This window comes from Paramormyrops kingsleyae, chromosome 15 (assembly GCF_048594095.1).
Source record: "Paramormyrops kingsleyae isolate MSU_618 chromosome 15, PKINGS_0.4, whole genome shotgun sequence".
Classification (NCBI taxonomy): Eukaryota; Metazoa; Chordata; class Actinopteri; order Osteoglossiformes; family Mormyridae; genus Paramormyrops; species Paramormyrops kingsleyae.
Window position 1 is genome coordinate 2,705,153 of NC_132811.1, and position 17,668 is coordinate 2,722,820.

Genomic DNA, 17,668 nt, shown 5'->3' on the forward strand with positions numbered 1-17,668 from the left:
TTTACTGTTATCTCTCAGAGAAATTGTGAAAAAAAAAGAACTAGAGAACACTTTTAATAATATCAGTATGGTTTATAAATTGAAAGCATATGTGTTGGAGGAGGATCTATAGGCCTGAGACAACCTGAGCACAGTGTGAGATATATTTGGTGAAAGATGTGACGTTGCCTGGATACGGGGAGAAAGGGAGGACTTGCTTGGAAAAAAGAAGAAAAAACTAGTTCACATGAAATGTAATGATTCAGGAAGATGCTAAAATCACAGCCTTCGTTGTCAGCTCCCTCCAGGTCCTGGCCAGTTATCATCACACTGCCTAATGAATTTAACACTTTCTGTTTCTCTGAAAGGGTCCCTGAAGGATCCCCTCACCTACCTTCTGACATGGTCGCCTGAAACCTGCGCTCACAACTTCACGAAAGCAGAGCACAACGCCACCCTTCAGGTACGTCCTGCCGCTTTGAGCGATTCCTCCGTAATCCAAATGTTTGAGTTCCTTTTTGGTCTCACGATCACCCTATTTTTATGATATTTAATTTGAGAGATGAAAGTACATTGCGAACTGTGGAAATGAACACAGGTCCCTCTGGCTGTGTGTTTCTGGATTGTTACTGTAAATATCAGCCATCTAAGGAGGTTTGATCCCTCTGTAATTCAGCAAATATGAGACCTCATAGTCTGACACGCTACTTTTGTTTTGGACATTGGTAAGCAGAAACTCTATATTGTGTAATAAACATAGGAATGTGGCTTATTGAATGCATTTGCTACAAAGCGCTTCGGAAAGTGATACTCTCATCCAGCGTTCAGCACTTTTTATTAAGACATTGATGTGCAACACAAGCAGAGGAATAGTTTTCACCGCAAGATGAATTCAGGTTCAAGGACTGCTATCCGACCGGCTGCCAGGAAGAGCGAACAAGTGTGATTTTTTTTGCTACTATCTGGGCCTTGTCCTGCTACCACATATTTTTAAAATATTCCCTCTGGCATATAGTACCAGCTCACGCCCTTGGTTCAGTGGCCATGCAGATGTCTACAGAACATCTTAAACACTTAAAAATTTCCACCTATGACCTGCTTTCTGTTGTCTGTCTGGCTATGCAGCTGTGGCAGGGACACAGAATGCTGTGTGGCAACATAAATATGAAGTAGTTGTCTTCGATGTCTCATTTCCCAGCGTTGAAGGTCTTTCAGATCCCTGTTTTTTAAGCTCCTTTCCCCTCATTGTTCAGGAATGACTTAATCACCCTTCCTCGTTTTCATTTTTCATCTCTTTGACGCTTCTCTAATTACGACTGACTCCCAGTTCACTCCTTTTCCCAGGGAACTTACTTTGTCATCACTGGCCTGATGTTTGCCTGTAAGTACAGGGTGTCAGTTATGCCAGTATCTGGCCCAGGTCAAAGGTCAGAGGCCGTGACCTCCGTGACGACACCGTCGTGCTCTGCACTGAGAGACAGGGGAGTGAAGTCTCTGTCCTGTACCAGAGGCGGTAAGGTCCACGCAAACAACACAGAAATGTTACAAAACATCTCCTTGCATGCAAGTTCGTCAAGTTCGCCAACCTACCTTTACTTGAGAAATGTATAAATAAAATATTTCTCATTAGTCTGGAAGATTTTGCTTTTAAGCAGTGGTGGAATGTAACAAAGTGTTTGTACTTCGTTACTGTACTTAAGTACATTTTTACGTATCTGTACTTTACTTAAGTAAAAATAATAATGCATACTTTTTATTTTACTCCATTACATTTTGTGGCAATTATCTGTACTTTCTACTCCACTACATTTCTACAATTTATGCTGTTAGTCGTTACATTCTATGAACACAATTTCCTCAAACTCTTGAATGAAAAAATAGTTAGCCTATTGCGTTATGGCGTTGTTTGCCATTTCCTACCAATCAGGTGGCTTTATTAGCTCCAATGATGGCAGAGGGCCATATTCATACTGCCATATTCATACTGCCATATTCATACTGCCATATTCATACTGCCATATTCTTGAGAGCGCCACCCCACCACTAGTGTTTGGTTACTGACATTGGTAGAGACGTAAGTCAGTATATCTATTATTCTTTTACGAAATGGCACACCCCAGACGTTGAGACAAACCATTGTGTGAGTACTTTTACTTAAAAAAATACTTTAGAGTAAATTTAAAAGTTTGTACTTAGTACTTTCACTTAAGAAAGATTGTTGATGTAGCACTTCTACTTTTACTTGAGTACGTATTTTGCAGGATATTTGTACTTTTACTTAAGTACTAAGCTTCAGTACTTCCTCCACCACTGCTTTTAAGTAGTCGTGCTGTTGTTGGTGACTTCAAATTATTTAGTATCGTTTAATATTATTAATGATATTTTCGTTGATTGTGAGTGTGATTCGATGCTGCTCACTCTCACACATAATCGTCGTCATCTCCCCTGACTTAGAGCGCCCCTCGCCGGCTAAGAAAGCCCAGCAACGTCCAGAGAAGCTGACAGTTGCTTTCCAGATGCAGAACAGCTCCCTGCAAGGAGTGTTCAGCTGGCAGCTTTCCCAGGCTGTTCCCGGGCAGGACCCGGTCACCGGCTTCCAGTTCTCCTGGGTCCCGGTGTCCGGCGCTGGTGGCACAAGTGCGACCCTCAACACGCCCGTCTCCCAGACTCAGTTTGTGCACCCGGTGAGTTCTACTGTCAAGGAAAACTTGTCTGAGACGATTTGCCAAGTCTGGATGTCACAAGTCATGTGATTTAACCATTTTAGCACATTTTTTGTGAGCCCTCGCTAAGCCACTGTACTACATCAGGTTTTTAAACTGTCATCCGACAGACCACACTGCTATTTGAATAGCTTGTGTCACTGGGATTCACATTAGATGTCCAGTTTTTTATTCAAGCCATGTTACACATCTCTGTTTTTTCTTTTCCTTTTTTCAGTATAACTTTCTGTTTCTTATTTATTACGTATTTATGAGTGTGAATGGTGTGTGTGCCCTGCCATGGTTGGCACCCCATCCCCGGTTGTTTCATATTTGCACCCGTGGCTTCTGTGATTGGCTCCGGTCCCCCGTGACACTGCATAGGACAAGCGGGTTTCGAAAATGGATGGATGGGTGGATGGATTTAATAAATTGTTATTTATTATTATTATTTTTATACTGATATGATATTAAAATTTGTTTTAATACGGCAGTTGATCACCTTTCACTTCAGGTTATAGTCTGACTGTTTACCTTGCATGTGAAAAATAAAAACCCTGCAGTTCTTCAGTCCTTGAAGCTACTTGCTGCATCGTGTCCCATCCTGAATGTTCAGACACATCCAGCAAGTGCGTGAACCTGCAGCAGGGCAGCATGTCTGCAGCCTTTCAGCATGTGGTCTGTGTTTCTCTGCCCCAGGATCGGCACTCCTTGACTGTAGGGCACCTGCAGCCAGAGAGCGGGTACAAAGTGCAGGTGCAGGTGCTGTCAGCAGGGGGCAGCGGACCCTCAATCGTGAAGACCCTGCACACACCTCGGCTCAACAGCACACTGCTCTGAGGTACTGCGAGGCACGGGATTTGTCATTACAGCGGTATGGCACACACGATGACGTTACAACGGTACGGCACACACTATGACGTTACAGCGGTACAGCATGTGCTACGACGTTACAGCGGTACAGCACGTACAACGACGTTACAGCGGTACAGCATGTGCTACGACGTTACAGCGGTACAGCATGTGCTACGACGTTACAGCATGTGCTACGATGTTACAGCGGTACAGCATGTGCTACGACGTTACAGCATGTGCTACGACGTTACAGCGGTACAGCACGTGCTACGACGTTACAGCAGTACAGCACGTACAACGACGTTACAGCGGTACAGCACGTGCTACAACGTTACAGCGGTACAGCACGTACTACGACGTTACAGCGGTACAGCACGTGCTACGACGTTACAGCGGTACAGCACGTACTACGACGTTACAGCGGTACAGCACGTGCTACGACGTTACAGCGGTACAGCACGTGCTACAACCGTTACAGCGGTACAGCATGTGCTACGACGTTACAGCGGTACAGCACGTGCTACGACGTTACAGCAGTACAGCACGTGCTACAACGTTACAGCGGTACAGCACGTACTACGACGTTACAGCGGTACAGCACGTGCTACGACGTTACAGCAGTACAGCACGTGCTACGACGTCACAGCGGTACCGCACGTGCTACGACATTACAGCGGTACAGCACGTGCTACGACGTCACAGCGGTACAGCACGTGCTATGTCGTTACAGCGGTACAGCACGTGCTACGACGTTACAGCGGTACAGCACGTGCTACGACGTCACAGCGGTACAGCACGTGCTATGTCGTTACAGCGGTACAGCACGTGCTACGACGTCACAGCGGTACAGCACGTGCTACGACGTTACAGCGGTACCGCACGTGCTACGACATTACAGCGGTACAGCACGTGCTACGACGTCACAGCGGTACAGCACGTGCTATGTCGTTACAGCGGTACTGCACGTGCTATGTCGTTACAGCGGTACTGCACGTGCTACGACGTTACAGCGGTACCGCACGTGCTACGACGTCACAGCGGTACAGCACGTGCTATGTCGTTACAGCGGTACTGCACGTGCTATGTCGTTACAGCGGTACCGCACGTGCTACGACGTCACAGCGGTACAGCACGTGCTACGACGTCACAGCGGTACAGCACGTGCTACGACATCACAGCGGTACCGCACGTGCTACGACGTCACAGCGGTACAGCACGTGCTACGACGTCACAGCGGTACAGCACGTGCTACGACGTCACAGCGGTACAGCACGTGCTACAACCGTTACAGCGGTACAGCACGTGCTACGACGTTACAGCGGTACCGCACGTGCTACGACATTACAGCGGTACAGCACGTGCTACGACGTCACAGCGGTACAGCACGTACAACGACGTCACAGCAGTACAGCACACACTATGTGGTTGCAGCGGTACAACACACTCGAGAGCAGAGTAGATGATGGTAATGTATAAAAAGAAAAAAATTTTTTTGCATTTTTCCAGCTGTGTGACTGAGAGCCTTTGAGGATTGTGCTTATCAGGAATCTCATTTCTGCCTTTGATGTGGCATGGGCCGGGGGGAATCACTGCAAAAACCAGTGAAATGTTATACATTATACAGAAACATGATATATTAATATATAACTTTTGTATAAAATATGTCATATATTTAGACTATTTTCTTTAAATTATTTTCAATCACAGGACTTGTGTGGCTCTGTACATTATTCTCCATACTCCTCATTCCCCAAGTTCTTCCCTTTAAATCTGTTTTTTCCGGTTAGACTAGACTTGTGAAAGGTACAGTTACGTAAGGACGAGTGTGACTGTTGCCATGCCGCGTTCTGCATTTTGTCATGCCTTTCATTTTCCATTTTGGAAAAAAAAATGACTTTAATGTGACCGGCAGTGCCGTCAAGTTGGATACAAATTTGCTATTAGATTGTTGTTGGAGAAACTAGATTACATAACTGGCACAGTTAAATCACACTGTGGCACGGTGGGGCAGTGGTTAGTACTGTTGCCTCATGCTTCTAGGGACCAGGGTTCAGGCAGAGTTTGCATGTTATCTCTCCTCACTATTGAAAAGCACACTAAGGTGAATTATGCTTGGCAGACTGTCCGTAGGTGTGAATGATGTGTGTTCCCTGCAGTGGGTTCACGCCTCATGTGTGTTCCCTGCAGTGGGTTCACGCCTCATGTGTGTTCCCTGCAGTGGGTTCACGCCTCATGTGTGTTCCCTGCAGTGGATCTGGCCTCGTTATTCCTTGCCTTACGTCTCTGGCTTCCAGGACGGGCTCCAGGCGTCTGTAACCCTGCATAGGACATGCAAGAATGGAAATACTAAGATATATTGCACAAAATACCAACATATGAATGATGGTTCAGACTGTCTTATAGAAAATAATGTATTTGTACCAGACACACAGAATGTGAACTGCATACACATGTTATCATTGTAATAAGAAGTGTATGTGTAGAATTTATGTGCTTGTGTGCAAATCATCTGTATTTTTCTACACATATATTCAGAAAATGTCAGCACAACATTTCTCATGCCCCCTTTTCATTTTCTGAGGAATCCTTGGTACTTTATGCCAGATCCTGTCACGTAATCAGTGGATCAGTGTAAAAATTCATCGTCTCGGTGATTTCACCAAGGATTGTTATGATTGCTTCTCAAGATCTTTCATATTTAAGTTTTGCATATAAAATTAAAATGCAGCATATTGTAGGCTGTTTTTCAATTATTGCATCCTGTTTGAAATTGAAAAATAAGACAAATCAGGCTTTGCTCGTGATCCAAGTTGATGTATCGCTAACCCTAACCCTAACCCTAACCCCCATTTCCAACGGCAGACCTGCTCAGCTCAGCAAATATGTTCATAGCCGATCCTCTTGTTTATTCTTTTTAAAGGCAGTTAATTTTCCCCTCACGCCCCCTAATGGTGGAATGTTCTCAGCCCCTGCAAGAATCACTGTCATCCTTAAGGCTGTAGTTAGTGCTTTTTTACATTTATATGCTGCTGTTTTGTGTATTATGCAAATCAACACCCAAACTAATATGCTTTGTTGAAAAATGAATTATTCTAGCTAAGTACATCTGAATAAATTTTTTTTAATGTTAATTCAAGTTCTGCTATAGCTGTTTTAGTCCAGTGATTATATTTCTTGATCACAGCTACAGTAGAAGAAAAATAAAGTCTAGTACATCCTATGGGTACATCGCCCAGGCTGAGAAGTAGTGAGTCTCGCCCAGGCTGAGGAGTAGTGAGTCTCGCCCAGGCTGAAGAGTAGTGAGTTTCGCCCAGCCTGAGGAGTAGTGAGTCTCGCCCAGGCTGAAGAGTAGTGAGTCTCACCCAGGCTGAGGAGTAGTGAGTCTCACCCAGCCTGAGGAGTAGTGAGTCTCACCCAGGCTGAGGAGTAGTGAGTCTCGCTCAGCCTGAGGAGTAATGAGTCTCGCCCAGCCTGTGGAGTAGTGAGTCTCGCCCCGCCTGTGGAGTAGTGAGTCTCGCCCAGGCTGTGGAGTAATGAGTCTCGCCCAGTCTGTGGAGTAGTGAGTCTCGCCCAGGCTGAGGAGTAGTGAGTCTCGCCCAGCCTGTGGAGTAGTGAGTCTCGCCCAGCCTGAGGAGTAGTGCGTCTCACCCAGCCTGAGGAGTGAGTCTCGCCCAGTCTGTGGAGTAGTGAGTCTCGCCCAGGCTGAGGAGTAGTGAGTCTCGCCCAGCCTGTGGAGTAGTGAGTCTTGCCCAGGCTGTGGAGTAATGAGTCTCGCCCAGCCTGTGGAGTAGTGAGTCTCGCCCAGGCTGAGGAGTTGTGAGTCTCGCCCAGCCTGAGGAGTAGTGAGTCTCAGCCAGCCTGAGGAGTAGTGAGTCTTGCCCAGCCTGAGGAGTAGTGCGTCTCACCCAGCCTGAGGAGTGAGTCTCGCCCAGGCTGTGGAGTAATGAGTCTCGCCCAGTCTGTGGAGTAGTGAGTCTCGCCCAGCCTCAGGAGTAGTGAGTCTCGCCCAGCCTGTGGAGTAGTGAGTCTCGCCCAGCTTGATGAGTAGTGAGTCTCGCCCAGGCTGTGGAGTAATGAGTCTCGCCCAGCCTGTGGAGTAGTGAGTCTCGCCCAGGCTGAGGAGTAGTGAGTCTCGCCCAGCCTGAGGAGTAGTGAGTCTCAGCCAGCCTGAGGAGTAGTGAGTCTCGCCCAGCCTGTGGAGTAGTGAGTCTCGCCCAGGCTGAGGAGTAGTGAGTCTCGCCCAGCCTGAGGAGTAGTGAGTCTCAGCCAGCCTGAGGAGTAGTGAGTCTCGCCCAGCCTGTGGAGTAGTGAGTCTTGCCCCAGCCTGAGGAGTAGTGCGTCTCACCCAGCCTGAGGAGTTGAAAAAGCTGGCCGTCGTGTCTCCATGCTCTCTCCAGCTGTCCAACGCTGTCAGTCTCGCATTCCTGATGAGAGTGCAATGCTAACACGAACGTGATAATGTTACCTTTTTATCTCACTCTGCATTCTTCTCCTTCCCCAGACCTCCCCTCCTGTGTTTCCTCCTCAGTGGTTCCCCACGTTTGCCCTCCAACTGCAGTAGATAAGAACCAAGCAGCCAAGACCCTGTCGAGACCACGCAGCAGTTCACCAATCATGTGTCATCTCAAACTTACAATGCATGATATAAATGAGAAATCTGAAATTATGTGTTTATGTATGTGGTATACATCATTAATTAGGCTACATGTATGTAACATTCTTAGAAAGGTTTGTTTTTAATTATCCATAAGGTAATCGTTTTAAATGTGTGAAAGAAAAAATGAGCACTGATGTGTTTAGGAGGTCCAGTGTACTTTGCCTTTGGCAGTAATTTCTTGTACTTGAACGATGTTTCTTTGAATGTTCCTGTCATTTTTGTTTTTTTTTAATTTTATTTTAAAGAACGGCTTCTATAAACATCTGTTTTTCATTGTTATGGTTATATGATAAGCATTACATTTCAGAAATTACCAGGATATTGTCATAAATTATTTAAAAACCCCGTTACCCTTTAATACAGAAAGCTGTGGGATTTATTTTACCTCTGAAGTATCCCACACGATCTCTTATTTATTTTTTTGTAATTAAATAATGTGGTGTTGTCTTGGCTCAGTGTACAGGAGCAACATTATTTGGAATATTTTAGCTAGATCATAAGTAGAAGCTATTGTTCTGGGTGTGCACCAGCTTGGACATGTGGTACTTACTCTGGTTCTCCATGAAACCACCACCTAGCTGGTCTGAAGGTGCTGCCATTTCACCTTAAAATATCCATCATTCCAATGCAATGAAAATTTCACTGTAAAACACAAAGTATATTTTTGAACAGCAGTTCCACCACTGATAGCGCTATTCATACTGAGGCAAATTCATATCACCTGAAGTAAGTTTTCCTGTGTTATATATTACGTACCTTTGTAAATAATTATCTTGTTGTTTAAGTGTTTAACATTGCATCATAAATAATGTTCAAAGAAAAAGAACTGATGTGGTTTGTGTGGATATTCTGTTAATTCCATCCATCCATCCATCCATATCTACTTATCTGTAGGGTTGTAGTGAGTTTTAGGAAGCACAGTTCACACAAACCCTGGATGCAATTCTGTAAATTTAGGCACTGCCTTTTAGACCTTAATCCAATTATTTACATGAAAATAATTTGATTAAGCACCATAATCTGTACATGCTGTTTAAAGAACCACCTAAGTCTCGACTTATTTTTTTAATTAAATATCTAATGGTATATTGGTAACAGACAATATTTTTACATGGGAAAACATACAAAATAAAACCTGAGGTTGAAAAGATCAAAGATAAGCAGATGATTACATTCAAACGTTAAATGGAAACACAAGGTTCAGTGTCCATTTACGCTTAATATGGGCATGAGGGGGGCTACTCAGCTATACATAGCGGTTAATCAACTTCATTCTCCTTCATGTCGGACAGTAGTATTAGAGAAATGCGGACATCCGACCACTAGAGGGCGGAAAGCGTTTTGCTACGAAGTTAGAAGTGCGGCGCGCTCGGCCTGTGTCGTACAATTCCGGCGACTGGCGTATCACAGTGGAGAACGACGTAGTTCTCATCGGACGGTTTGTTTGGGATCAACGCTTGGATATTATTGCAGCACTGCAATTCCCAGTGATGGCAGGCTTTTGGTAAACTACTCATTTATCTTCTTTCAGATAGTAATATATATATATATATTGAAGTGTAAAGTACCTTGTTTTTTTGCCCTAGGCAAGTAAGCCAAATAAATACCCTGGGACCAAGCTTGCTAACGACCAGGGTACATGAAGCTGCAAACTCTTCAAAGTTCCTATTCAGCCGGGTTTATGTTCGAGGCTGTCGTTGCCTGTAGTTATTTGTTGTTTGTTAAAAGTATTTTTTTCATTAAAGAGTATTCACGCTTGGCCAGGTGCGTTGCCTTTTTTTTTTATTTTTTAAGTTTGCAGGCTGCAGGCACAAGCTAACTGGCTAAGGTCCGTGCGTAGCAGGCATCTTTGTACAGTGCATGGAGAAAAGCAGCTAACTACAGGAGTTTGCATTGTAATTTTGCGTGTTGAGTTAATCTTTTTGTGATCTAGAAAATTATGTCTCGAAGTTGCCATTTCTGAACTAATAATCCTGTAACGACACTTTAGAGATGTGTTTGTAATGACGTTTGACAGCTACCTTAAGGATGCTCTTGGTTTGGCTTCTCTGTTCCTTTGTGAGCAGCTCTCTTCCTGGGTCATGATGTGGCATGGACATGCCAGGAGGCCACACGGAGCAGTGAACGTTACGACCGCCACTTTTTGCTGCGCCCGGCTGAGGGGGAGTATTCGGCAGCGGCCGCGAAAACGCATCGTGCCCCGTCAGAGCAGGTCCGTCTACAGCAGGAAGAGCAGACGGAACTGGACGCCTGCGAGGAACCAATGGCCCAGGCGGCCCGCGGACTCCCCAGCGGGAATATACATGTTGAAAAAGAGACCAAGAGCTAGACGGCAGCGTTGGAGATCTGCTCAGTGCGCTGATTCCAAGCCCTGCACCAAAGCAGGGAGCCATGCCTTTCAGTCAGCAGGGCTCCTCTGTCTTGGTGCTTCTGTAGAAACGCTCAGTCTAGAGGGGAGAACTTTAGCTGATACGTCTGTGGTGCCCTCTCTGTTTACAGCTGCCTGTCCTGAGGGGTGTCGGCACGGTGCGGATCACGTTCATGGGGTGGTGACCCACAATTCTCGCATCAGTGAGCTGTCAGCCTTAGAGAACAAGACTGAGAGACTGTCACGGAGAAGGAGTTCAGAAAAGCATCCTCCCTGGAAGAAGAGGCCAACGTTTTCCACTTACAAGGAAGCCAGCACTGCATTCCCGTTAATGCGTTTCTCGTTTAATGTTCAGAGTCAGTGCAGAGTCAGGAAGCCTCGCTTAGGGAGTCAGAGGAAAGCCAAGCATCTGTACAGAATCTCCACCCTCAGAAGCAAGAAGCTGAAGGCAGAGGTGCTGAACTACCTGTCAAGCCTGAGCACCGAATCCAAAAGCTTGACGAAAGAGGTCAATGGTGACGAGCTGCTGAAGCTGAAGAGCAAAAACACAACTCCGTCAGCGGAGGATGGGGTAGAGCTGGCCTGGGGCACGATGGTGCAGGACGGCTCTGTGAGCGAGACGCCGCCAGCTGTGCCGGCTGCCGGGAACGGGCGCACCTCCGCCAGGAAGCGTACGCCCAAGTCGTGTGACTGCTGCGGGGCGAGCTGCAAGCCCCTGGGAGCCAAAGCCCACCGAGCCGAAAAGGCTGGACAGCGCGGGCAGGGGGCTGCCAGAAGAGGGCGCAAGAAGAAGGGGGGGGAGCAGGAAGTACCGTCTGCTGATGGTGAGGCGGGCGGGGAGCCAGCAGAGCTCAATGGCGTCACGGGCTCTGAGAGCGACCCCAGCGGGGACATGGAGGTGGAACCGCCCACGTCAAGCCCGGACACCTGCGCAAATCCGCTTTGGGATCACCACTACTGTAAGACGGAGGCCGGGAACGCTGACTCGGAGATGGAGGACAGCCTTCCCAGAGCCCGGCAGAGCACGGACATCAGCAGTGAGGAAATTACAGAGCATATTCATGGTATTATTTTCATTAGTTCTTCAGTTCTCATTAATTTTTGTGGCTGTGATGTAAGCCGTCGACAACCAATCAGAGACCTGCTTGTTCACAGAGAATGTCAGTGAATGTGAGACAGCTGAACTGCATACACACTTAATATACACCTATGCCCCATTATCTGAGTATAACTGGTCCCAGAAATTACAGTTCTTTCCAGACTCCCCAAAACATTCATAACACTCAAATATCTATTTCTGAATGATAATGAACACTCTTGAATGATGTAATAAATATGGAATTGTGTGTTTGTATATTGTTTACTGTAACATACAGTTCATTTCATAGTCATAGCAATGGGCACTAGTCACAAGTAACAAAAAATAAGCTGAAAATATACAAAATTTTGCTCAGATTTGTTTTAAAATTGTAATTCTTAGCTTGCTGTTCACCTCAACAACAAGTAACAGGCAGGTAGTTCTCAGTTAGTAGTAAGCGAGTCTTATTGCATTGGTACTGCCCACTCATGCTCTTTGACACAGAGTAGCCATTCAGAGTGTGTATTAAATCCACTGCTTGTGCCGCCTTTTTACTGGACCTACATCAAAAGTAAAATAACAGGCTTAGTTGCTGATTTGGAAACCTGCATTTAGGGCCTCACAGATATTTTAGATATTCCTTACTAATGTTTTAGAAAGAGAACAATATGCAGTTATGAATGTTATGTTCCTTTGTGACTTTTTCATGTGCTCTTGTGATCATTATGCCTGGATCTTGTGGGTTTCATTTGAAATTTCTCTTGAGTTGCAGACGTTCATTCAGTGTCTTCATTCTTCCCTGAATGAAACGCCAAACCTGGTGTTTGTTCTTTGTACAGATTTCCTGGAACATTTTTATGAAAAGTATGGCAGTTTTATCCCCCTGTGTGAGAGTGACGTGCTGGAGCAGCTGAGCCAGAAGTTCGGCCCTGACCTCACGCACAGGCAAGTGGTCTCACCACCTCTGTCCAGCTTTCGCCTTCTGACTGCTTCCTTTCTGGTCTGCATGTACCGAGCCTCATTGTAACCTGAAGTTTTGGCTGAATCGTTGTTCTGGAAGTGGTGTGGTTGCTGACCACCCACAATTCATTGCTTTGTGGTTAATTTTAAAGAGAGGCTTTTACAAAAATCTGATTTTCACATATAAGCATCACCAGAATCTTTCAGAAATTGTCAGGATATTGTTATAAGACATTTATAAACCCCGTTACCCTTTAATACCGAAAGCTGTTGGCTGTATTTAACCTCTAAAGTATCCCACATAATTTGTTAGGGGGGCAGCGTGTGACCCAGTGGGCTAAGCCTGTGTGCCTGTAATCAGAAGGTCGCCGGTTCAAACCCTGCCTCAGCACGTCTGCGGGTCCTTGAGCAAGGACTTCCCCGTCTTTTGTTTTGACGGACATCCTCTCACCCTGCTGTTAGAAAATCTCTCGTCTGCACGGAGGTGACGAAGTACAAGGCAGGCCTCGCGTCGGCGCCCATGCACTATTTCAAGGTGACCTACAACAAGCACACACTGACTCTGGAGGACCTGTCTACACTAGATGACCAAAACTGGGTCAATGACCAGGTGGGTCTTCTCCCGATTTATCCTGACCACTCCACCATTACATCACTCTGCCATGGGGCCCTCAAGCTTCATCAAAACTTCAGAGGGAAGTTACAGCTGTTAGGGGCAGAGTGTGTGTCTCGCGGTCAGTGCGTGGGGGTTTGTATCTGTGTCTGTGTGTGTGTGTGTGTGTGTCTATGTATGTCTGTCTGTGTGTGTGTTATTCTGCCAACCAGATTTTTCCAGTTTTGTTCTTTTTAATTACAGATTGAAGGATTTAAAAGATCTGTGCTTGCCAACTACGTTTCTGTTTCACAAATTAGCCTACTGGGAAAAGGTAATGAAATTAAACTTTTTTTTTTCCTTAGGTCATTAATATGTACGGAGAATTAATTATGGATGCTGTAAACCAGAAGGTAAGATAAGTAGAATTTTATACCAAGCTAAAGTATCTCTCCTTCCTGAGACATTGTCTTCTTGTCGCTCTGCTGAGTGTCACCAGCGGAAACACTCTGTGTCGCCCCAGACGACGAACGGCAGATGCCAGTCATTTCGATATGATTTGCTTGTTGCTCGTTGTATATCTCCTTGCTTGTTACCGCGGATTGTCCTTCGAGGGAGAGGCTCAGGATAATAGTTTGGCAGGATCCATGAGATTCTTCCTTGTAGGTTTTCCAACAGAAATGTTTTTTTTTATTTTTATTTAAATCCTCACTTTTCCTGCCTTTGCTCTTCTCTCCCCTGCTCATGCCGTCGTGAAGGACTCATGCCATGTTCTGTTCTGTGCCCAGGTCCATTTCTTCAACAGCTTCTTTCACAGGCAACTTGTGGCCAAAGGCTATGAAGGCGTGAAGAGGTGGACCAAAAAGGTAAGATCATGGTAGGTCATTTTTCATACCGCTGCTTGCGTCTGAAATTAGTTATAAGGATGACCAAAAACACTGTTTCACACTTGACGGTCGGCATATGCGGATATATCCTCCTGAGATCCAAGGAAAAAAGTGTCCTTCAATTTTAGGTTGTTTGTCTTTGGGGGAAATAAGACATCTTACAGTTTAGATTTTTTCAAATTAATTTTTATTTTTAATTTCACAGCATGTCCTCTTTAGTGTACAACAGGAATAAATACGTTTCCTTACATCAGTGAAAAGATAGATGCAAAACAAAACGTCCACTACAGTGGACATAAATGAATGGGTGGGGTCTCAGGAGGAATGCAAAAATAAAATTTTGCATTGAATAAAAGTTGATTTCTGTTTGTATATGCTGTGAATGAAAATTGGAAGTGGCAAAAATCAGTATTGGTAGGTCACACTTGCAAAAAAAAAAAAAAATTGGAATCCGCCAAGAAAATTGCAGTCGGTGCATCTCTGCATTAGTGCAAATAAGCCAAGGAGTGTCTGTACTTCTCCCAGCTCATGGGATTCCGATGTTATACGTCTTGCACCAGGTTCTATGCCTGAGGCTTTTGATGCAGCTTCTGAATTACAGCCCTAAATTCCGCTTTTGTCGCTCTTGGCATACATCTGGCATTGGATCACAGGGATGCCGATGCGGTTCTGTGATGATTTTTAAAGCTGTTTTGTTATTTTGAGTATGTTCCCCTTGCGGTTTTTGTGACTGATACACCTGGAACTTGGGAGGTGACTCGTTGCCTTCCATGGAACACTTGCCGTTTATCCCTCCTCTTTGATAGCTGTCGCATACTGCTAATCGGCACTCATCATATGAATGCGCATATCTTGAAGCTAGTCCTTTGTCCACAGGTTGATCTCTTTAGCAAAAGTCTGCTGCTGATCCCCATCCACTTGGAGATCCATTGGTCATTGATCACCGTGGACATCTGCAACCAGCAGATCAACTTCTACGATTCCCAAGGCATCACGTTCAAACATGTTGTTGACGTAAGCCTGAGCGTTTTCCCGTGGTCAGGTGACTGCCAGCGACGGGCCAGAGGTCCCCACCTTGTCCTCCTTTACCACTCATCATTCTGGTCTTCCCACAGAACATCTTGAGATACATTTTGGCTGAAGCAAAAGAGAAGAAATGTGCAGTTTACCAAAAAGGCTGGAAAATGATTATAAACAAGGTAGGTCATTAACAGCACTTGGGATGATGACCTAAACAGTGTAGGCGTTAAAACTCCTATGAACATGAGCTGGTCACCTAAAGCCAGAGTAAGAAAGGGTCTTCTTAGTCGGTAATATACTCTGACATTATTCGTTTAGCACCAACAGTCTTCACTTCAGGGTTCTGTGTATTTTGGCTGAATGGGTATTTTACTAAAGAATTTTAGATTTTTAGACTTTAGATAAAGAATTTTAGCTCCTCAGGGTTATTTTGGAATGGATGTCATGTGGCCTTTGAAGCAGGTTTTAAACTCCACTTCTTGCAGTCTGGACAGATGAGGGAATTCCAGCGCAGATTTGAGGTTTCAGGTTTTCCGGTTTGTTGCTTAACTAAGTTCTTGGGATCCCCTGTTTTTGTCCTGCCAGAGTATTCCACAGCAGAAGAATGACAGCGATTGTGGAGTTTTTGTTTTAGAGGTAAAACGATTCTGATCATATCTTACTGTGATGTGCATCTAGAAGCTGCGGGTCTCTTTTAGAGTAACTGTGGTCCTGCTCTCACTCTCTGCCCCCCCCCCCCCCCCCCCCAGTACTGTAAGTGCCTGGCCATGAAGGAGCCACTGCAGTTCACTCAAGAGGACATGCCCAAGGTGCGAAAGAGGATCTACAAGGAGCTCTGTGAGTGCCAGCTCAAAGAGCGAAATCCACACGGTGCCAACTGAGCTTGACGGGCGGCTGCATGTCCCAGCCGGACGCCATTGTTTTGGCTTTGAACAGCTCCAAGTGGTGAAGGAGTGGCTGGTGGGCAGAGATACAGGCCGTCGTTTCTGCTAGAGCATTCTTAGGCGTGGCGTGCCAGTCCTGCACAGGCCCTGCCAGGTGGCACTGTGAATCGACCACCTTGCTCTGTTCCCGTCTTGTGACAGGGCTGGGTATAGACACTTTGGCCGCGCGCCGCCATACGGCGAGTGCCACCTGCAGCCGTGGGGCCTTGGGGGTGCCCCCCCGCTGCCCGCCAGTCCTCTGCATCGGTCGTATCTCAAGGGGACTTCGTCCGCTGTCGAAACGTTAGAGGCAAATGGGAAAGTTAGAGTTATTACTGCTTTATAGCTCATCTGTCAAGTCCATAAAAACAAAAAAAAAAAAAACTTGAAACTTTTTATATTTCAGAGATATGTAATATAGTTCCAGTTGAAAATGAAGGGATAACAGAGAGCATATGACTGAATGTGCTAAGCCGTTTATTTTGTCATGGAGCGATTTCAGATGTTACCTCTGGAATTGCGGCAGCGCAGCTGAACTGGGCTGCCCGAACGTGGACCACGACTTGTTCTTAGAGGCAGTGCCCTTAGAAAGCGTCGTCTTTGAACTTGACGCCAGTGGAACTTCTTTAGAAAAGCTTTATGTAAATGTGTGACGCTCAGAAATGTCTGCGTTCCCACCTTTAGCTTCATTTAGCTTAGTGCATGAGATTAGCTTCCCCAAGTAGAAGTTGACGGATCATTTTGTATTAACAGCATAAATCTTGCTTATCAGCTGACACTGTTAAATTTTGTTGTTTTGGTTCTCACGAGTTTACTGAGTTTTACTTGCTAGTCTTAGTCTATGTTGAGAGTATACCATCGCTTAATGCACAAGAGCAGGCATGCAAGGAGTATTATTGTGGTTCACCATCTTCGGGGAAAATGTCAAGGTTTTAGTCAGGACCGCAGTGGTGAGTGTGTCTCGGGGGAGATGTTGGCATTGCCTGGAAGTCAAGTCAGATATTATTGTAAATAACCAGTTTCCACTGAGACCTTTCCGCTGGTAACATTGTGGCCTTATGTCCCTTTTTATGAAAATCCATGGTTTGCAAATACATGTTTCATTTGCTCAGGTTTTAACCTGTAATTGTTTGCTAATAGCATTAGCTTCCAGCAAATGTGTAGCGACTGAGTTTAACCTGCTTGTTTGAGGGAAGCTGAATGAATGACATTAAAGCATAAATCTGTCTTTTATGAGTCTCTGCGTGTTACCTCCATTACCCACCAGTGCAATGGCCATGAAATTACATCTATTCAACAAATAATTGATGATTACAAAAATTAATTGTATACTTCTCAAAATAGGAGAGTTCCTTTTCTAAAAAAACTTTTGTAGAATTAAGATTGCAGTCAGTTTTAAATTTCCATCTAGCATTTTCTTGAATATTTGTCATCATTCTCTTTCTGTGATTTGTCATGCGTGTTATTCACCAGTTAACCAGAAGAGGGTGCTGTTGTAACGCCCAGTAAAATGACGAGGTCCAAAAATTAAGCTTTAAGCACCATTGTGAAATCTTGCCCCTCACAGCAGCTGGAAGCCGGAGTCAGGTTTTCCAGAACAACCACACAAACACCAAAAGGCAGAGAAATGACCGATTCGTTACACAA

At 45.3% G+C, this 17,668-nt stretch overlaps 2 protein-coding genes across 2 annotated transcripts in view; both read left to right on the top strand.

The window, feature by feature from the left end:
* Positions 1 to 9,019, top strand: part of LOC111860147 (anosmin-1-like) — a 43,611-nt gene extending 34,592 nt beyond the window's left edge. Inside the window, exons 10-14 of the mRNA XM_023843553.2 lie at positions 348 to 442; positions 1,324 to 1,492; positions 2,434 to 2,663; positions 3,381 to 3,522; positions 8,038 to 9,019. Coding sequence (XP_023699321.1) covers positions 348 to 442; positions 1,324 to 1,492; positions 2,434 to 2,663; positions 3,381 to 3,521 — 635 coding nt within the window. The 3' untranslated portion in view covers position 3,522; positions 8,038 to 9,019. The remainder of the gene's footprint in view (positions 1 to 347; positions 443 to 1,323; positions 1,493 to 2,433; positions 2,664 to 3,380; positions 3,523 to 8,037) is intronic.
* A 526-nt stretch (positions 9,020 to 9,545) lies between these two features.
* On the top strand, positions 9,546 to 17,254 carry LOC111860272 (uncharacterized). Its single transcript, XM_023843801.2, has 10 exons — positions 9,546 to 9,697; positions 10,260 to 11,625; positions 12,479 to 12,584; positions 13,062 to 13,209; positions 13,557 to 13,604; positions 13,980 to 14,057; positions 14,955 to 15,092; positions 15,194 to 15,277; positions 15,684 to 15,734; positions 15,848 to 17,254. Exons 2-10 carry the CDS (start codon positions 10,275 to 10,277, stop codon positions 15,977 to 15,979), a joined length of 2,136 nt encoding a protein of 711 aa, XP_023699569.2. The 5' UTR covers positions 9,546 to 9,697; positions 10,260 to 10,274; the 3' UTR covers positions 15,980 to 17,254.
* The last annotated feature ends 414 nt before the right edge of the window (positions 17,255 to 17,668 follow it).